This window comes from Balaenoptera borealis (assembly GCF_965194805.1).
Source record: "Balaenoptera borealis genome assembly, chromosome: 4".
Taxonomy (NCBI): Eukaryota; Metazoa; Chordata; class Mammalia; order Artiodactyla; family Balaenopteridae; genus Balaenoptera; species Balaenoptera borealis.
The window spans coordinates 38048818-38071121 of record NC_138861.1 but is presented as its reverse complement, the minus strand read 5'-3'; the positions used below and the strand labels follow the sequence as shown (position 1 = coordinate 38071121).

The following is a 22304-nucleotide window of genomic DNA, read 5'->3' as shown; positions in this document are numbered from 1 at the left end:
TTTAAACAGATCAGATTTCAGAAGTAAAGTTACCTTACTTTCAGGATATTGATGAATGCTTGCAAAACAGTGCTCTCCGAAGCAGCTATCTTAATATATTTTATTTTCTCGGTCCTACCTTCACGAGTAGCATGGTTTGAAAAACCGTGAACAACCAGAAACTAGACAGGTTATGTCACGGGTTCATTACAGGACATGGTTTTCAGGATATCAAGTCTGGAGCATCCGGGATAAAAACAGGCTACCTTAGCTGGGCAGGACGGTAGAAGAAAGGGTAGAGACGGATGGTGCGGGATCCTCTTACCTCCAGTTTCTGTAATTCCCACACGCATAGGGGAACCGCAACCACTATGGACACCAGATAAATGACCACCGCTAAAGGTCGAATCCACTGTCTCCAGTTCCTCCAGGTACAAGTGCAAGGCATGTTTCCGCATAAATCAGCTCCGAGTAGCAAGGGAAAAGTGCTCGAAGGAGATGGCAATGGGGAGCCCCGTTCTTTGGCTGTTCTGTCGACTCGCATGCTACGGAAAAACAGCCGTGGGGCGACTTCACCAGCAGCTGGAACCGCCTCCTCGGCCCACGCTGTGCTTTCTGTTGCTGCTACTGCTGCTGCTGCCACAAACGCGGCGGCTCAGGGTGCTACCGGGGAGCAGTGCGGGCAGCATTCTTTCTTCCCCACCTTGCATCTACCCAGTTCTTCCGCGGTGGAATCCCCGGCAGAGCCGCTGCCCTCACCTAGGAATCGCCCGGAGCTCCGCCTGCAGCATGGCCTCGAGGGGAGCGGCGCCGAGTCGGACCGGCCTGTAGAGACCCTGCACTCAGTTCGGTTCTGCCCCGCGGCTGCCAGCCCGCTCGCTCTTTTCTTGGGCGGTGTAGTTCCCTCCCTCCAGCGCTCGCAGGCGTCTGCTCCGCCGATTCTGCTGATAGATAAGAGATGAAAACTTAACCCCCCCCCAGCCCCAGGATTTCTCCACTGGTTCCCACAGGCCAGTCCCCCAAGGCGGAACCAAGGCCAAACCAGGGCTTCCGCTTCCGCCCCCGCTGTCTGAGGTTAGTGATTCGTGGACAGCGCCAAGATAGGCCCACCCCATCCGGCTCACTTCCTACTCTCTGATTGGTCATTTTTCGGGGGCGGGGCTGTTGGGATGGGTACCAAGGGTAGAAGGTTGGATGAAGCCGAGGTGTGTGGAAGTTGTGCAGTCGCTGCCGGGTCGCCCAGTGGCCAAGGAGGATTCTGCAAGCTGTATAGGTCGTTTGAGAACCACTTGAGGAACTCCTGCTACACTGTTCTGCTGACTATATTCCAGCTTTAAGAAAGCCTGGGTAAGAGGCCATTACCTTAGAGCTGAACCTTTATCTGCACAAACATCTCCGATTCTTCCTGGGAGTGGATAGGGGAGTCAGCTGAACTAAGAAGAGAGGAAAAAAAAAAAAAAAAAAAGGGAAACGTCCACCTAGTTTTGTGTCAGTTGCCAGAATCTAGGGGTAGAGCCACTTAGTTATTTCGGGATTCTGCGGAAGGATCATTCTAGGGATAGCTTAATTTTAGAAGCAGTACTGCGTTTGGAACTTGTTAAAAACTCGCATACATTTAAGTTTCAGAGAGTTGACATTACAACTGACAAAGAAATTTTATGTGCTTAAAGCTTTTAGCTGAACCTGCGGAGTAAACAAATGGCAAATGGGATCTTAAAGCCTTCCTAAACCAATAGAGCAAACAAATATGTACCTCTCAATTAGATACACAAATATGTCCATATCTGTCATTTTCTACGTGCTTTTCTTAAAGTATATTAGTTGATGTACACAAAAATCCCCAAAGGTAGGCAGTTTTCCATGTTACAGGTGAGAAAACGGATTCAAGTGGTTAAGTAGTTTGCAAAGCTCATTGAGCTAGTTAGTGGTAGAGCTGGGATTCTAACCTTGGTGTCTGACTCCAGCATTGGACCTGTCAGTACCTGCCACCTGAGGATTTCTGACTAATGACCATATATGGACAAGAAGGCTTGCAGTATTGAATGCACCCAGCCTAAGATTCTCACAGAAGCACTGAGGGAATGTTGTCTTCCCAGGGTCCTAGCCAAAGTCTGGAGCTTGATAACATCTCCTTTTTAAAACTTGGCCTCTTTTAATACAAACTGCTTTCTTAAAGGGAAATAGGCCTTTTGTTTGTTCTTTCTAAGCTAACCTACAAAATTGAAGTCGTTATTTTAAAAAATTTCCTAATCATTAAATTAACACATACTCCATTGTTGAATTTCAAAAAATAGAAGAATAAAGAAGAGAAAAGTAACCCTTACTCTACAACCAAGTATATCCACTACTTACTTTTTTGGTATACAATATAGTCTTCCTTGGATATACTGCATACATAGATTGTCTCTGTGCTTTCAGCCACAGTCATTGCCATCTATAATCATCTTCCCCATTCTTTCTCATGGGAAAATCTTTTTCACGTAATTTGTGAAAACTTCCTTGATCCCCTGCCCCCCCCCACACCGCCCCGACCCGTAACCTTATGGCACTGACATATTATAATCATTTACTTATTTGTCTGTCTTTATTTATTTTTTAATTAATTATTTATTTATTTTGGGCTGCGTTGGGTCTTTGTTGCTGCACGTGAGCTTTCTCTAGTTGCGGCGAGTGGGGGCTTCTCTTCATTGTGGTGCTCGGGCTCTCACTGTGGCGGCTTCTCTTTTTGAGGAGCACCGGCTCTAGGCGCACAGGCTTCAGTTAGTTGTGGTGCGCGGGCTCAGTAGTTGTGACACACGGGCTTAGTTGCTCCACGGCATGTGGGTTCTTCCCGGACCAGGGCTCGAACCCATGTCCCCTGCATTGGCAGGCTGATTCTTAACCACTGGGCTTCCAGGGAAGTCCCTGTCTGTCTTTTAGATTGAGTTTCTAGGAGCAAGCTAAAGTTCTAGAACTATTAGAATAAAGCAAGGGAGGGAAGGAACCAGAATGTCAGAGGCACAGGTGGTTTCCCACACCAGTGTGTGAACTGGGGTTCATTCATGATGAAGGTTCTACAGGTCAGCAGAGAAATGAGAAAAAAAAATACATAGTGAGTTTTTATTTGGTCAAACTTATTCATTCTAAAGGATTATGCTTTATTTTGAAATTGTCCATTCTATTTTTTTTAATGTGATGATAGTTACAGAGTCGTTTTTTTCTAGATGTTCTTATTTTGGAAAATAAAAAGTTGGTAACTTTATTTGCTCTCATTTGTTTTATTTCTGAAATTGTTCTTGGTCCGTGAAATCCTAAAGTCTAGTAATCACTGAGACAAGGATTGGTCGCTGATTTCAGTAGCCATAATGTTGGCATGATTCTGATCTACTTGCTTTACTTGCTCTAGGTGTTCTCTGTATTCTTTCTTAGGATATGACTTAGCCTAAGTCTGAGGGTGGATCTGAGCTTGATCGTGTTTGAAAAATAAGAAATGGTTATAACTAGCAGATGGTACTGGGGTCAAAAGTAAGCTGTTAGTCATTCTTGATGCAATTTACATAGATAAAATGAAGTTTCTATTTATTACTGTATCACATGAAAATAGGTAGGTGAAATTTTGCCATCCATGGAGGATGTGTTTGGATTAGTCTGACTTAAAATAATAGGTTAACAAAATTCGCTTTGAGGGATTCTGGGAGGTGGGCACTGTTAACCCCTTGGCATGTATTACCCTATCTCTCTATGGAAATATGTCTGTAATGGTTTTAAAATGTGGCTGCAACTTCTTTACTCTTACCATAAAAATATATACTCTGTACTCCTTCCCCTTAAATCTGGGAGTGGTGTGACTGATTTGACCAATAGAGTACAGTGAAAGTGATCATCGTCACCATATCACCTTAGCGGCTAGGTCATAAAAGGCCATGCAACTCCACCTTATCTGTTGGAACAATTGCTTTTGGAACTCTCAACCATTGTGTAAGAAGTCTAACTGTCTGAGGCTGGTGTGCTGTGAAAAGCCCCAAGACACATCAGGAGGGCCCTTGAAGGTATGCTGAGTGACAGTCACAGCTGAGCCCAGCCCTCCAGTTAGCTCAGCCCAGGTGCCTGTCATGTGAGTGGAGAAGCCGATTCTAGCTTCCAGCCATTTGAGTCACCCATCAGCATTTTGAGTCTTCCAAGATGAGGTGCTAGACTTATGGACCAGAGGAAGCCATTCCAGCCCTGCCTTATCCTAATTCCTGACCTGAAGAATCCATGAGTTCAAGAGAACTAGAAGAAAGACACAAACTGGGAAAAAAATTTGGAAAAGACACATCTGTTAAAGGACTGTTATCCAAAATATACAAAGAACTCTTAAAACTCAACAACAAGGAAAGCAAAAACTTGATTAAAAAATGGGCCAAAGACCTTAACAGAACTCACCTGAGAAGATATCCAGATGTCAAATAAGCGTATGAAAAGATCCTCCACATCATATGTCATCAGGGAAATGCAAATTAAAATAACAATGACATACTGCTACACACCTTTTAGAATGGCCAAAATCTAAAACTGACAACACCAAATGCTGCTGAGGATTTCACAAGTGATTGAACTCTCATACACTGCTGGTGGGAATGTGAAATGGTATAGCTACTTTGGAAGACAGTTTGATGGTTTCTTACAAAATGAAACACACTCTTACCATATGATCCAACAATAACACTTCTTATTGTTTACCCAAAGATAGTTGAAACCTTATGTCCACAAAAAAAATCTTCTGCACATGGATGTTTATAGCACCTTTGTTCATAATTTCCCAAACTTGGAAGCAACCAAGATTAGATAATAAACAGTTTAATAAACAGTGGTACATTCAAACAATGGAGTATTATTCAGTGCTAAAAAAAATTGAGCTATCAAGCAATGAAAAGACATGGAGGAATCTTAAATTCGTATTACTAATTGAAAGAAGCCAATCTGGAAAGACTACATACTGTATGATTCCAACTATATGACGTTCTGGAAAAGGCAAAACTATGGAGACAATAAAAAGATCTGTGGTTGCCAGATGGGGGGAGGGGTAAGCTGAATAGGCAGAGCACAGAGGATTTTTAGGGCAGTGAAAATATTCTATATGATATTATAATGATGAATGTATGTCATTATAATTTTGTCCAAACCCAAGAATGTACAACAACCAAGAGTGAACCCTAAGGTAAACTGTGGACTTTGGGTGATTAACTATGATCTTTGGGTGATTATGCTGTGTCAGTGTAGATTCATCCTTGATGAAAAATGTACCATTAAGGTGAATAATGCTGATAATGGGGGAGGCCGTGTGTGGGGGGGCTCTCGGGGGGGGGGGATATGGGAATTCTTTGTACATTTCTGTCGATTTTGTTGTGAGCCTAAAACTTCTCTAAAAAAATAAAAATATCCATGAGCATAATGAAAATGGTTTTTTTTACCTCACTGAGTTTAGGGTTGTTTGTTATGCATTTGTTCCAGTGAATGGATAACTGAAACAATGTCTTGTGTCTATGTGTGTATATACTCTCTACCTAATCTGAAAGAAGCTTCCCGTTTAGAGTGATTTTTTTTTTTTTTTTTTTTTTTTTTTTTTTTGCTTAGAGCTGACTTTAAGTCTAGATAAATTGCCTCAAGCTTTTCTCCTTTAGGAATATGTTGCCTTCAGAGTCTGAGGTTGTGTCAACCAGTCAAAGAGTTAAGTGAGTTTTAAATTTAAATGTTGCAAGAATGCAGGGGAGAGCTCCTAGCAGATCTTGAACAGAATGCGTAACTTTGTAAAGTGTAATGTTTTCTCCTACCCCCAAATGGAAGGAAAATTGTTTAATATGCACCAGATGAGTGGGGAAGAAGATAAAAGTGGTACAAGCTATAATATCAAACTTTCAAATTTGAACTTTGAGTATTTTCACCCGTTAAGTTTCAGCTTTACCTACCACATCTTCAGGCTACATTTTAAGCTTTGTTGAAGACACCATGGTTTATTGATCTCTCCCTCTCCTATACTTCTCTGCATCTGTAACAGATAAAGCTGTAGATTCCTGGGTGTATCACCGTATCTCTATGTGTCTAGATGTCTTTATGTACAATCTACCTTGTCTTAAAGAGACTCAAGTATGTTTTGGTAGATAAGTACTGTAGTTGCATTTATAAGTTTTGGTAAATGTAATAAGTATATTAAATGTGAAAGTCTAACATGTTCATGTTAAAGTAAAAATAAATTGTAATTTAAAAAATTACTTTATGTCATTTTGTTCATTTTGTTTATTGGGTCTGATGATTCAGAGCAAGCTATGGCCTGCAACCCAGTTGTGGTCCACAGTCTGTTTCTGTATGGCCCATGAGCTAAGAACAGTTTTTACATTTCTTTTTTTATTGTGGTAAAATACACATAACAGAAAATTTACCATTTTGACTATTTTAAGTGGTTAAAATTCAATGGCATTAAGTACATTAACATCGTTGTGCAACTATCACCACTTTCCATCTCTGGAACTTTTTCATCATCCAACTGAAACCCTGTACTCATTAAACACTAACTCTCCATTCCCCTTTCCCCCCAGTCCCTGGTAACCACTATTCTGCTTTCTGCCTCTATGAATTTGCCTATTCTAGGTACTCTATATAAGTGGAGGCATAGAATATTTGTCCTTTTTTGTCTGGCTTATTTCACTTAGCATAATATTTTCAGGGTTCATCCGTGTTGTAGCATGTATCAGGATTTCTTTCTTGTTTAAGGCTGAACTGTATTCCATTGAATGTGTAAACCACATTTTGTTTATCCATTCCTCTGTCGATGGACAGTTGGGTTGTTTCCATCTTTTGCCTATTTCAAATAATGCTGCTGTGAACAGTGGTTTCCACCTTTTGCTTATTGTGAATAATGCTTCTATGAACATAGGTGTATGTACCTGGAGGAGGAGGTATGGACGTGATCCTCCTCCATTGCTGTTGACCTTGACCAGAGCACTCTCCTTCCTGTACCCTAATGGTGTCCAATGCTGCTATATACACTGGTGTACAGGGGAAATGGGGACTTGTTAATTCAGTGGGGATAGAGTTTCAGCTTTGCAAGACGTGGAGAGATCTGGAGATTGGTTGGCGACAATGTAAATGTACTCACTCCTTTTTGGCTTTTACATTTTTAGAGTTGTAAAAAAAATTAAAAGAGTATTTAAAAATATTTACTATCGGTGCTTTTATAGAAAAAGTCTGCCAACCCCTAATTTAGAGTAAAGTTTAAAATCTTATAATGGGCTATTATAAAGTTGCTAAATGTATCTTAATATACAGTTCCCTCATTTCTTTCTTTCTTTTTTTTTTTTTTGAAGTTTTGGCCACACCAATTGGCTTGCGGGATCTTAGTTCCTGACTAGGGATGGAACCTGTGCCCTCGGCAGTGAAAACGTGGAGTCCTAACCACTGGACCACCAGGGAATTCCCAAGTTCCCTCATTTCTTCACTAGGAGTGTATTTAAATTTCATCAGACTTTCCCACACTAAGTATTTGGGGAACTCTAGTTGTTCCATCCCAAAATCAACATTGAAAATCTCGGTTTTGTTTTTGTTATTAAGATTTACTGATTTAAAAGCAAGATTCACTGATTTTTTTACTACAAGGATCCTGTAGTAAATTCAAAATAACAGGGCACAAGAGCTCTTCTCTTTAGAGCCAGGATCACATGAAAGAAAAGGCCCCACCATGTATATTAACTATGTAGAAACTGGAGATGCTGTCATTTCCACTTTTAATGTGCTTTTCTGATTCTCCTCTGAGCAGGCTTTCAATGTCCTTTGAACCTTAGCTTGTCCCTAAGGCAGAGATTCCCCAACTTTGTTTCACAGCACCCTTAGAATCTCAGTAATTTTTTCTTGGTGTCCTTAGGGCAAAGAAATTTCTAATAGTTCCATTTAGTAAGTAATTAAGTCCAAACAACCTAATTGTAGACATTCATATAATGTCTGACAGATGTTTCTGTGTTTCTCTGAAAACTTTAAACTATCCAATCCATGGGGCCTCTGAATCCACTCCAGTGCTCTGTGGCCCCTCAGCACACAACTTGGAAATTGCAGTCCTAGGGTCTTATGCCTACATTTCTGACTTGGACTAGCCTTTGTCCTTGGCTTTGCTTCTTGTTTTCAGATCCTACTCCCCACAATTCCAGGGCTTGCCTAACAATTTTTTATTTATTTATTTTGCCTAACAACTTCTGATGGCTTTCTTTGCTTAACAGATTTAATTTTCACATTCTTGATTCGGGTCTATTCCCTCAGTACATTAACTTTTTTTAAAAAATTAAATTAAATTAAATTTATTTTTTGGCTGCATTGCGTCTTCATTGCTGTGCGCAGGCCCTCTCCAGTTGCAGCAAGTGGGGGCCACTCCTCGCTGCGGTGCGTGGGCTTCTCATTGCAGCGGCTTCTCTTGTTGCGGAGCACGGGCTCTAGGTGCGCGGGCTTCAGTAGTTGCGGCTCACGGGCCCTAGAGCATGCAGGCTTCAGTAGTTATGGCTCGCGGGCTCTAGAGTGCAGGCTCAGTAGTTGTGGCGCACGGGCTTAGCTGCTCCACGGAATGTGGGATCCTCCTGGACTTCGGACTGAACCCGTGTCCCCTGCATTGGCAGGCAGATTCTCAACCACTGCACCACCCAGGAAGTCCCAGTACATTAACTTTTATACTGGATTTTTATAAAGGCTCTTTATTTAAACTACTGAAATAGTTAAATAAATAGAACATTTGCCCTCCTCTTCAATAGTGTGTTATTGGAATTACTGGATTAATGACTATCAGGATCTCCAATTACCTCACAAGAAAGGTGATAAAGTATCTTAAGCCACCTGTAATTCTTAGTAGTGTATGTTATCCTTTGTCACTCGAGTGAAGAGGATCCTGTGAAAGGTGCAAGCGACTCACATAGTAAATAATAAATTACCTTTTCTATAAATTATTACTCAGTAGATGAACTTTCCAGTAGCTCTATCTGATGAAGAAGTTTGTTTTTTTTTTAACTGATGTTTTATTTTCAGACTGACTTAAGATACTTCTGGCATATCAAGTTACAGGCTAAAAGGAATGCGAAAAACCTTAGTAATTGTAACAGATTCAGAACTAGATAATTCAGGAGATTTGGGAGAGAAGGTATTTCTGGTTAGGAAGAAGATTCTGTGCATTATCTGTTAGGATGATCTGTGCACTGAGAAAGGAAACTTTTTATACTGAGACAAATTCTTTTAGGATTTAAACAAAAATCACTGTGTCATTTAGTGTACTTTAGATGCTAGACTGTGGTGATCCCCACAGAAAGAAGGCTTGACTTACATGAAGTAAGGAGAATTCATGGGAGGATTTCGCTCCAGTGTGGAGGAAGTTTTCTCTTTCACATGTGAGCAGAGCTCTCTATGGAGCTTGAGTTTTACCTCTTACTTTTCTCATGTATTTTAGGCTGTCAGTTGCCCTGTGTAAACTCACGAGCACATGTCCTACTTGGTTTTATGTGGGTCAGATCTGGGGGTGGAGTGAGAATTGATTCCTCTCTCGCCCTATAGAGTGATATTCTGTGCATGCAAAGCTCTGATTGGAGTCCACCAGGCTTTACTTTGTAGGTGTAGAACTAGACTTTTTTTTTTTTAACTCCTTGAGTGTGAATCCTATGATTTGTGCTTTTCCAATTTTCTCATTTGGGAAAGGAGAGGAAAACAGGAGAGCAGTGTCTTTGTTTTTCCCCTTCCTCCTTGACACTCTCCCTGGGAGGGTCTCTAAGTCAGGATATAAGAATCAGGCAAGTGCCCCAGAACTAAGTTTTTTAATTTTCCTTATTCTCAGGAATCCTGGGTTTGTGATCAGTGACCCCAGGAAGGAAGACTTAAGTAGAAAAATACCTTGCCTGATGTATTTTCTTTTTCTTTTTTGGCTGTGCCTTGTGACTTGTGGGATGTTAGTTCCCCAACCAGGGATTGAACCCGGGCCGTTGGCAGTGAGCGCAGAGTCCTAACCACTGGACTGCCAAGGAATTCCCGCCTGATGTATTTTCTGTTGCTACCGTAACAAATGACCAGAAAATTAGTGGCTGACATAGAAGCACATGGCTTCAGGATGGTGGGTCACTGAGCTGGGAGTCCTTGGACTGTTAATATCTGTGAAGGGTCTGAGATTTGTACCCTATTTGCAAGCTAATAGGTTAGCCTGCCACAGTTTCATAGATGCTGAGAAGACATGAGACATCTGGAACAGAGGCAAAAGACTTTTCTATTAACAGCACAGCAGGCAGTAAGAGCTTCGTGTTTGCATTGGTTCCTCTTGCCTCCCAAGTCCTATGGGGTGAGGTGGAGGGACCCAGGTGTATGCTGTGTAGGAAGGAGTTTTGCACCACAGCCGAGCAACTCTGAGCTTAGAAAACCCTGTCTTTTATAATGACCTGAGAGTAAACCTGTCAACCTTTGCCCTGGAGAGAGACATTGTCTTTATCATCCTAGTCGGGAAACAAATGTGCTCTTTGCCCTAGAAGGAGAGGCTATCTCTGCCCCTCAAGGCTGCTTGCTATATGAATATCCTTGAAAAGATATTCCAGAACAAAAGATAGAAAGAAAGTATACAGAAGTGCCATGGGGATTGGGTCCCAATAAAAATTAAACTGGATAACCAGGTGATTTGTATCACCAAAAACTACACATTTGGTGAATGGAAGCCTGACTTGAGTCAACCTGACAGAGTTACTTGCTTTCCCTCCCTAAGACTGCTCTTAGACCCAGAGACATTTTAATAAAAGCAAGGCCACATACCCTTGAGGAAGGTCTGAGATAATATTGAAGGTACATTCCACGAATCTTGTCTCAGGTGTATCAAGGGAAAGATGCACAAGGTAAAGGGAAACAGCTACACCTTTTGTTATTATCACACAATTGTTTTGAATTAACACTAACTGTCAAATAATTCTAAATAATGATTACCGTGATAAGATTCAGTCAAGGTTACTCATGGTTGGTCAAGTTGGGCGATTTGAAGAGCGTTCAGTAGGGGACTTCCCTGGTGGTCCAGTGGTTAAGACTCCTTGCCTCCACTGCAGGGGGCGTGGATTCTATCCTTGGTCGGGGAACTAAGATCCTGAATGCTGCAGCGCGGCCAAGGGAAAAAAAAAAGTGTTCAACAGAGGGACTGTTTACAAAGGTTTGGTCAAGGAGCATGGAAACCACTTGGGATGGTGCAGTAACAGCAAAGAGGAACACGAAGATGGAGAGGCTGTGTGGAAGGAATGGGTCATCTAAAAAGAGCTATGAGATATATATGGTACATATATGTATTGTATATATTTATATACATGATATATATATATCTAACTGAATCACTTTGCTGGACACCTAAAACTAACACAACATTGTAAATCAACTATACTTCAATTAAAAAAAAAGGTTGACAAATATATGACAATGACGATGTGAATCAACTGTAACTCTCATAATACATCATTTGATGGAGTGTAGAAGAATTCAACTACTTTGAAAAACTAGTTCCTTCTAAAATTACTTACAGTGTTTTAGTTCCTTATAAATCTATGACCCAGCAAGTATTAGGATTTTATCCAAGAACAAAGAAGACACGTATTCACAAAGAAACTCAAACATATGTTGGCAGATACATAAACAAATTGTGATATATCCATATAATGGAATACTAGGTAGAAATAAAAAATGAACAAAGTACTAAAACAACTTAAATGAATTTCAAAAGCGCTGTCTTAGAAGGAGGTTAACTTCTGAATGGTAGAGTAATGGCCACCCCAAACCTGCTCCTCCATAAAGGCAATGAAAACGCTGGTAAAACTTGTCAAAATGACCTTTTCAGAATTCTGGATATTAACTAAAGGCTTGCAACAACCCTAGGAGTGTTTATTCAAGTAAAAATATTGGATTCTTGCTAAAAATTAAAAAAAACAAAAAAGAGCTATGACTGTCTGTGGAGGGATGACCCCACCAAGGGGAGCAGAAGCCATTAGTGTTGGACCTTGCTCTCTTCCTTTCCCTGATCTTGCGTTCATGTCCCCTATTGGCCAAACCCAACTGGAAGCCAGAGGACAAAGGAGCCTTTTGCTGTAGTCCAAGCACATCAGCCTCCCGGGTCACAGAATACAGCAAAGGGCAGAGGATGGATTCGGAGTGAAAAAGAAAGCCAACCCAGCAGAACATAGCAGAAAGTATTCATAATAATAGCCTAAAATATTCTGAATCCCCAATGCTTCCATTACTAACTTTTTTATTATGAGAGGAAATTAGCTGGAAATTTGATGTTTGGGACATAAATCTGCCTACATTTCTATGAAAAACAGTATTGTTTATTTTTACTCCACACCTATATAAATGCATCATTTACATCATTGTACTTGCTAGTGTCCCTCTGAAATTAGCTGATACTTCACTAGCATCACTCCTTTTTTACCTGCAGAGAATGATCCATTATGATTTTTGAATATGCCCTCATTTTTATGTGACCAGTGAATTGGCCTGCTGCAGATTTGACCCAATTATTTCAGCCATCTTCATGTTTGATTCTCATCACTATGGGTTGAATGAACTGTGTGGCCATCTACACTGATAACGAAGGGGCTTGCAAATGATAGGATCAGCGGTGTCATAGCCTGGTCATGCTGCACAGAAACATTCTTCTCAAGAATCAGTTTTAAAAAATCAGCAGAAGGAAAGATGCTGACCCTTTCCAATCCTTTTCCATTTGAATTTTCAGCTATACTGTCACCAGCATTTTTTTTTAAAACTGATACAATAGGACAGGTGTCCTGAAATAAGTGCCCTGTCTTTGGAAAGAGCAAATGGGTGACAATATCCACATCTGAAGTCTACAGCAACACTGAACTGACCGTACTAGCTATCCTCAGGGAGCCCAAAACTGCACAACATATATTTTCTGAAAAGAGGTGAAGCCAAGCAGAGTGAGAGCAAAATTTGCAACTGAAGACTAGTTAAAATTTTATGCAAAAATATATAATACCAAAATGAGACTTGGTGGTCTAGTTTTCTTTCCAATTATAGATAATCCTTAAAATCTCTAATAAAGAGCTATCATCATATATTGCATCAGCTATATCATTGCCATCTTTACTCACAGTCTTAAAGAATTTCAGCTTTAAGGGGGAACTATAGTTTCTTAATCAGATTATTTTAATCTTGGGGGATGTGTGTGTGTGTGTGTGTGTGTGTGTGTACAGTTACAAATTCTTAGATCTAGCAGGATTTTGTTTTTGTTTATCCCCAAAGACGGTTTATAAAGCTAGACACTTTCTTACTATGGAAGCCTATTGATATGAACTCATATTTCTAACATTCATATTATTTGTATGTTATGTATTGCATATATGTAATATATAATAATATCTATTGTGGAGGCCACATAATCCAGTTTACTGCTGATTTAAAGAAAAAGATTTCTTAGTCTTAACTGGCAACACTTTCTTCAAGAAAGAGTTAGGAATCTTACCATTTATCTCTTAGCAGCTTTTTTCATCACTTTTCTTTTTCCTTTTTTTTTTTTTTTAACTTTTGCTCAATAGGAGCCTGTAAGCAGATAAGGCAGGGGGTCCCCAAGGGAAGAGAACCAGACAGAACTTTCTTAACATAAGTTTGTGATCTAAGCCTGGTCACAATGCTTGCCCTTGCAGAAGAATAGGTCTCTGGAGTTAAAGATTTTAAGGAACAAAAGAAGGTAAAAACAAACAGCTATTACCAGGCCAGGGAGATAACCCTATCAGGAGACAATGTATCAGTTGTAAAGACTCCCACTTCTGTTTCAAAAGTAAAGATTAGCCTGAAGCTCATTCTTGGGCTGTTTTGCAGAATTCAAACCCCCTGGAGCACTCAACCATCAGATTAACTGGAACCTAAGGAATGATGCTGCTGACCTTTCTGACCCTTATGACTCCAGTCAACCCAAGCCTGGACTCTGTCAACCTTTGCCCCAGTTCTATACTGAATTCTCCTCTGATCAAGCTTCTTCATAATATGCATACACCACCCACGCCCCCTCATGAATATGCATGTACCCTCAGCTTAAAACTTCCTTCTTAATCTTGTAAGGGGCCACGATGACCCGTGACCCACTAGTTGCTAGATTGTATAAACTGTCAAAAATATGTCATTTAATGTACAGCCCTCTGTCTCAAAAACTTATATAACTGTGGTTTGACCTCTGATGGATGGAACAGTTCCCAGAGCTTTCTTTTTTTTTTTAACATCTTTATTGAAGTATAATTGCCTTACAATGGTGTGTTAGCTTCTGCTTTATAACAAAGTGAATCAGTTATACATATACAATATGTTCCCATTTCTCTTCCCTCTTGCATTTCCCTCCCTCCCACCCTCCCCATCCCACCCCTCTAGGTGGTCACAAAGCACAGAGCTGATCTCCCTGTGCTATGTGGCTGCTTCCCACTAGCTATCTATTTTACATTTGGTAGTGTATATATGTCCATGACACTCTCTTACCCTGTCACATCTCACCCCACCCCCTCCCCATATCCTCAAGTCCATTCTCTAGTAGGTCTGTGTCTTTATTCCGTCTTGCCACTAGGTTCTTCATGGCCTTTTTTTTTTTTTTTTTTCCTTAGATTCCGTATATATGTGTTAGCATACTGTATTTGTTTTTCTCTTTCTGACTTACTTCACTCTGTATGACAGACTCTAACTCCATCCACCTCATTACAAATACCTCCATTTCATTTCTTTTTATGGCTGAGTAATATTCCATTGTATATATGTGCCACATCTTCTTTATCCATTCATCTGTCGATGGACATTTAGGTTGCTTCCATGTCCTGGCTATTGTAAATAGAGCTGCAATGAACATTTTGGTACATGACTCCTTTTGACCTATGGTTTTCTGAGAGGCTATTCCCAGGTTATAATCCTCAAATTGCTTTGAAAATTTTTACATTTCTTTCTTTGATCAACTGATTAATTTTTTTGTTGACAAGTGGAATAGTATCTTTTATGATTCTCTGATACCTCTTATCCAGCCTGTACACCGTTGCCCATTTACTCTTTTTTTCTCTTTTAAAAAATTTTTATTGAAATAGTTGATTTACAATGTTGTGTTAGTTTCAGGTGTACAGCACAGTGATTCAGATGTATATGTATATAGACATCTATATCTATATCTATGTAACAAACGTTTTCTGACTTTTGCAGTCCTCAGTGATTATTCCCTATTCTGTATCATCCATGTAATGGTTAGACTAGGCTATCAAGGAGAGTTGGTTATATATGCTATGATTGTATTCTATACACTCAACCATATTTTAAAAGGGTAAGACTGAGACTTCCCTGGTGGTCCAGTGGTTAAGACTCTGCACTTCCACTGCAGGGGGTGTGGGTTCGATCCCTGGTTGGGGAACTAGGAACCCACATGCTGCGAGGTGAAGCCAAAAAAAAAAAAAAAAAAGGGTAGGACTATGTTTTATACACTCACTTTTTTCTATTATGCCTGGTACAGTGCCTTATAATAGCATGCTCAATATATATTAGTTTTTGTTGATAATGAAATTCTGAAAGGAAAAGAAACAATGATCTTCCAAGCTATTGTTCCATTTTGCTTTGACCTTTCTTTCTTTTTTTTTTTTTTTTTTTTAAATTATTATTTATTTATTTATTTATTTGGCTGTGTTGGGTCTTCGTTTCTGTGCGAGGGCCCTCTCTAATTGCGGCGAGCGGGGGCCACTCTTCATCGCGGTGTGCGGGCCTCTCACTATCGCGGCCTCTCTTGTTGCGGAGCACATGCTCTAGAGTGCAGGCTCAGCAGTTGTGGCTCCCAGGCCCAGTTGCTCCGCGGCATGTGGGATCCTCCCAGACCAGGGCTCGAACCCGTGTCCCCTGCACCGGCAGGCAGATTCTCAACCACTGCGCCACCAGGGAAGCCCTGACCTTTCTTTCTGGTTGAAGGTTCTTAAGTCTGAAATAGTGTCAATAGCACTTTACATGATTCTGTCAAGTGTGGGTTTTTGTTTTGATTCTGTTAGACTAAATGTAGTTGAGAGTGAGCACAGATTTTTCTCTTGCCACAAGTAAGAAATTAGAAGGAGCTCTGATCATATTTACTGCAGTGGATGATCAAGCGTGCAGGGCCAGTGTTGCAGAGGGAGAAGAGCTCTGTACCAGGAGTCAGAGTGGGCTTTTCTCCAGATGTATAGACTGCATCGTCATTTTGTGTGTTTTCTAAGGTCCTAGTCGTTTAGGGCATGCCAAGACATCCCTCCTAAGGTGAAGGGCAAATTGTTGCATCTAATCTGTATCAGTTTTCTATTGCCAGGTAACAAATTACCACAAACTTAGTGGCTTACAACAATCCGAATTGATTATCTCATAATTGATGCTGAAACTCGGCCTCTTTGCACGGGTGCTGAATCGAATCTCGGCGACAGAGTTTTGGATGAATTCGAAAAGAATAGCTTTATTGCTTTGCCAGGCAAAGGCGGGGGACACAGTGGGCTAATGCCCTGAAAAATGTGTGTCCCAGCACCGGGGGGATTTGGTGAGGAGTTTTATAGCACTGGTTCAAGGGTAGGGTTGCTGATAAGGATCAGGGTATGTGCAGGGCCTGCATTCCTTTGATCTGGCCTCACATGGTCTCCTGATGAGTTTCTGTGATTCTCGAGGTTATCAAACTGTGACCTTCTGTCTGGAAAGAAAAATGCTTCATCCAGTAGTTAACATCTTCCATTTGTTGGGGGTTTTAGTTCTGCAGAAGAGCTGAAAAATATGTATCCCTTGAGGTGGAACCAGGACCCTGCCCCAAGGCTGCACTATTGTTCCTTTTTTTTTTTTTTGCCACACCGACCCTCCTGCAGGATTTTAGTACCTCCACCAGGGATCAAACCTGTGCTCCCTGCAGTGGAGGTGTGGAGCCCTAACCAATGGACCGCCAGGGAGTTCCCTGCACTACTGTTCCTTGATTGCTCCTCCCTTGTCTCTGCATCCCCTCCCTTCCCTGATTAGCAACTGTTTGAACCTGCCCTTTGGAACTCAGGGAAAAGGTCATGGAGGCTGAAGCCTATTCCCTACAAACAAGAAACAGGGGACACAGAAAGGCTTCCATGCCCAGGAGCCCCACAGAGTCCTGCTCGGTTTCATGATTTCAGTAGGTCAGATGGTGGCTTCTCTGCTTGGATTTCCCTAGGCTGATATCAAGGTGTTGGCTAGGACTGCAGTTGTCCTCTGGACCTGGTCATTTTCTGCTCTCCTCTTTTTGGAGATCCTCCTTTGTTAGTGACCACATAAGGGAGGGTGTGCTGCTAGAGCCAACTTTTAAATGTTTTTAAAGTACATCAGATACGCTGGGTGTGGGAGGCAGAGAGAGGGGAGGAACGGGTGGCCAAGGAAGGAGGAACTTTAGTAAAATGATTTTTAAGATTGTGGGGGCTGTTGGCACAGGCAGGACAGATTTTAATAAAAAAGCTAATAAAATTATCTGTACAAAAACTTTTTTTGGGGGTAGCAAGTGATTGGGAATCTAATTCTATTTTTTTAAAGAAAACAACATGAAGAGAGTTTGTTGATGATGTAGTTGGAAAGTTCAGAAGTTCAGGGAACTTCAGATATGGCTGGATCCAGGGGTTCAAATGATTTTGCTAGGACTCTGGTTCTCTCCTCTTAGCCCGGCTCTTTCCTAGCCCTCATGCCACCCTTTGATTTTTGTTTTTTAAATAAATTTATTTATTTATTTATATTTTTTACTTTTGGCTGTGTTGGGTCTTTGTTGCTGCGCGCGGGCTTTCTCTAGTTGCGGCGAGTGGGGGCTACTCTTCGTTGCGGTGCGCGGGCTTCTCACTGCGGTGGCTTCTCTTGTTGCAGAGCACGGGCTCTAGGCACACGGGCTTCAGTAGTGGTGGCGCGCGGGCTTCAGTAGTTGTGGAGCGCAGGCTCAGTAGCTGTGGTGCACGGGCTTAGTTGCTCCGCGACATGTGGGATCTTCCCAGACCAGGGCTTGAACCCGTGTCCCCTGCATTGGCAGGCGGATTCTTAACCACTGCGCCACCAGGGAAGCCCCATCCTTTGATTTTTAACCCTTAATTGATTATGCAACACCTAACGCCTCCTATGGACTCTTTGTAGCAGAAAGAAGGGTTTCCTGTTATTTCTCAAGAAGGATTTCATGGATAAGGATTGTCTTGGCTTCAGCCACATGCCTCTTCCTGAATCACTGCAAGGGGGCTGGGGTGGCCTCATTGGCAGGTGGGGTTGTATGCCTGCCCATTTTTGTAGCTGGGCGAGGGGTGGGGGGTGTTGCTGGGGTGGAGTGGTACAGGGCCAGCCCCACCTGTCCTGCATGGAATGAGATCACTGCAGGAGAGAATGCTGTTACCAGGTGAAGGGGGTGGCTGGTGTCGGGAAGGCAGAAACAACCCACGTCCTCTATAGCATCCCTGTGGGCTTAGGTACAGGCCAGGTCATAGGGTGGAATCAGGAGGGTGGAGAAGAGATACTGCCTCATCCACAGGGTTGAGTTACTTGCTTCTGGCGAGTGGGAACAGATCCAGGGTTCCAGATTGTTCAGAATATCTTAGAGTATAATTTTTAGAGGAACAGTAATAACACCCTGGGAGAGTTATTCTCTTCATCTTCCTATATCCAGCTTTTCAGTATATTGTTCATGGGGCCATTCCCCTCATTACTCTGGGGCAGTGAATGAGCTTTCTTCATTCTTCCTTCTCTCTGACTCTTCAGTGACTCGGGTTTGAAAACCCCTTCTTTGTACCGTCGTCTACACCTTCCTGTTTGCTACTCTTGGTTGGGTCTTTATTGTCATGGGCAGGGACTGTCAGGTGTCTACTCACCAATCTCTGCTTCGAGCCACTGTCAGATGAATCTGATTAAATCTTATTTTGATCATGTCAATTTTCTTCTCTTAACAACCTTCATTTGCTGCAGATAAGTATTTAGATGCACTCCGTATTTCTTACTTGGCATTCCTAGTCCTCTGTGATATGGCTTTGTCTCCTATATCCTGTCCTCAGGCCACCTGTCTGTGTGTAGTCAGTACACATGCCCAGCCCTGCTTCTGCACTGTGCTCACCCCCACTTCTCACCCAGAACTGTCCCCTGCCCTCCTTCCCACAGCTGAATCCACCACATCCACTAAGACTCACCCCAAGTCCAACCTCTCGCGTGAAGACTTCCCTAATTTTTCCAGTTCGCTTTTATTTCTTCAGATTCTTTCAGAGAAGAAACATCGGACTTCTTTTCTGAGCTACCTAGTATACACTTCAACCTACTCTCTTGAGTTGTTAGTTATCTTTTCATGATAAATATTATGTTTCTCAACTCACCTCAAGGCAAAGGCATTTGCCATAGCTGTGTGACTTCAGAAAACCTCTCTGAGCATCCATTTCCCCCCCCTTTGCAATGTGAACGATAGCTACCATGCAGAGTGGTAGAAAGGATTAGCCAGGATACCTGTAAAGGGCTCTCCCCGTGCCTGGTACATGAATCGAGTGTCACGATTGTTAGCTGGAGGCATTGCTGAGCAAGGGAAAGAAGTCCCATCCCTACGCACCTCCACACCCTTCAGCATCTGGTATGTCCCCTGAACCTCGTATCTGAAAACGAGGATTTAATTCAATAAGCATTTTGTTTTAGGTTGAGTTCCCTCAGACGTGGATCCTGAGACAAGGATGTACATGTGAAGGTATATTTGGGAGGTGACCCCGGAAGAGCAGAAAGCGAGTGAGAAGGGGAGATACTGAAGGAGAGGAAGCCAAGGCAGGACACGTTCACAGACAGGTTACCACTGAGGGCAGCTGGGCTCCAACCCACTGGGAACCTCTGGGATGCTTTGTAGAACATGTTTAGGGTTGTCTGCCAGAGAGAGGAAGCTGGTACCTTTGTCCACCAGAGTACATCCATCATTGACTGCTGGCTGCTAACAGGGGCCCTAACTTCCCCACACTTCCGGCCGATTCCTGCCCGTGGCTGAGTTGCTGCAGTGGAGAGAGTTCTCAGGCAGGGAAATCCAGGGTGGGGTTGCCAGATTTAGTGAATAAAACGACAGGATGCCCAGTTAAATTTGAATTTTCGATAAAAGACAAATAATGTTTTAGTGTGTGTTATGGGCTGAATTCTGTCCCCTCCCAAATTCATATGTTCAAGTCCTCAGTCTCTCAGAATGTGACAGTATTTGGAGATAGGATATTTACAAAGGCAATTAAGATAAAATGAGGTCACTAGTGCGGCCCCTAATCCAATATGTTTGGTGCCCTTATAGGAAGAGATTAGGACACTGTCGCACACAGTGGGAAGACCACGTGAGGACACAGTGAGAAGATGGACATCTATGTACAAGCCAAGGAGAGAGGCCTCAGAAGAAACCAACTCTACCAACTTCTGGCCCTCAGAATGGTGAAAAAATATATTTCTGTTGTTTTCATACCCTCTAGTCTGGGTTACTTTGTTATTGTAGTCCTAGCAAACAAATAAAGTGTGTGTTACAATATTGCGAGGGATGCAGTTATACTAAAAATACTACTTTTTGTTTATCTGAAATTCAAATTTAATTGAGCTTTCTATATTTTATCTGACAACCCCAATTCAGGGGCTTGTTTAAGGGATAAGAACAGAGCAGTGTCTTCATTTATTGAATATCTACCATATGTCTGGAGTGGGATTTATTGTGGGAATATGGAATTAATGAATGTCTCCAGACCCTGCTTTGCTTACCTCTCAGTGTTGTAATTAGGCTTGAATGAAGATGTGTTTAGAACTGCTTTGAAAATTATAAAGTACTACACAAACAAATGAAATAAAATTATTCATTTTTCACCTATTTCCTAAAACTCCCAGAGTAGTGTCTGGTACATAGTAACTGCTCAACAAATATTTGGTAAGTCAAAAGGAATTATTATTATAGTTAATCAAAAATTAATTATTTATTTGTTGATGAATGTCCTAAGACTCAGGTAAGGCTATTTTTTAATATCTTCCTAGGTCTTAGACATGCTTATTTTTAGAGCCTTGCCTCACATCACATCATTCATATTGAAGTGAATATCTCATGTGTGAATCAAGGGATTTTATATATATATGATATATATATTTGCTGTAGGCATTTTTGAATTAATTTTATAATTTTTTATAAATTATGATTTATAATTTATAATTTAGTATTTGAAAAGATTTGTCTATGAATAATTCACTTCAGATTGATTTTTCAATTTAAGAAGGTGAGGGGCCCATGAACTTAGATGAAGAGAAATTCTTATTTTCATTAACTTCAAACTGAAATTTGGCATTTTCTTTAATTATGAATATAAGCTACATATTAACATTAACAGTATCTCTCTCACCAAAAGAATTCACAGATATATTAAAATCACATTACGGGGTTACAGATATCTCAAAATATCATTTATATTTATTGTTACTTTAAAAATATAGTAGTTATTAAATCTACTGCTACATATCATTTAATGCATTCATAAATGAGCACATAAGTTACAAATTAGTTTTTAAAAATATTTTGAAAATTTTATTTGAAAATAGTTGATTTTCCTTGTAATATGTTTAAAAGGATTTTTTTTTGCAATGGGTTCCAGAAACTTCACCAGACTTCCAAAGGGATATATGGCACAAAAGTTGTAAAGATCCCCTGCTAGTGCTTCATGGGTGAAACAGCCTAGGTGTGAAGCTTAGGTGACTCCTGCCTGGCTTTGCTTCTTTGTTCTTTTCTGTAACAAAGGAGGCACTTAGCGGACTCAGAAGAATTGCATGCAGAAGCAAGAGAAAGTCAAAGTATGTCTAAACTTTACTGGAAAAATTACTGGGTGTGGAGTAAAAGGACTTTGGATCCAGTCCAGGCTTAATTTTACCATCCTTGCAACAGGTGCATTTGTTCACTGTCAACAGTGATTTACTGAAGGCTGACCATCCGCCAGACCCTGAGCATGGGCTTTGGAAAAGGGTTCAGTCCCTCTGTCACTCACGAGCTGAGTGACTTTGAATAAGTTATTTCATATCCCTAAGCCTCAGTTTTCTAATCTGTAAAATGGAGACACTGATCCTTAATTTATAGGGTTGTTGACAGGATTAGATAAGAGAATGGGTGTAAAGTACCATAAACACATAAAAGATTACAAGTTACTATGAATCACCATTTAGTCCAAGTCCTGCATCAGTGGTGTTGCTAGATGTGAAAGAAAAGCAGATAAAACTGTCTTCTCTTTTAGGGGGGGAAAAAAAATACATGTCCTTTCAAACAGTGGAAATGAACTTAACTGAGTTCTTGTTAGCTAAAATTTCAAGGTTAAGGGGAGAAGTCTTATGACAAATGCATCTTTTTTTCTTTT

General features: G+C 41.2%; 1 protein-coding gene and 1 long non-coding RNA gene across 2 annotated transcripts in view; one reads left to right on the top strand and one right to left on the bottom strand.

The window, feature by feature from the left end:
• TMEM184C (transmembrane protein 184C) overlaps positions 1-1028 on the bottom strand; it is a 31824-nt gene extending 30796 nt beyond the window's left edge. The window contains exon 1 of the mRNA XM_082389009.1: positions 305-1028. Within this exon, the coding sequence (XP_082245135.1) occupies positions 305-523 (219 nt within the window). The 5' untranslated portion in view covers positions 524-1028. The remainder of the gene's footprint in view (positions 1-304) is intronic.
• An 89-nt stretch (positions 1029-1117) lies between these two features.
• Positions 1118-22304, top strand: part of LOC309627246 — an 89153-nt gene continuing 67966 nt past the window's right edge. The window contains exons 1-2 of the long non-coding RNA XR_014243624.1: positions 1118-1326; positions 20228-20361. This is a non-coding gene — a long non-coding RNA (uncharacterized lncRNA). The remainder of the gene's footprint in view (positions 1327-20227; positions 20362-22304) is intronic.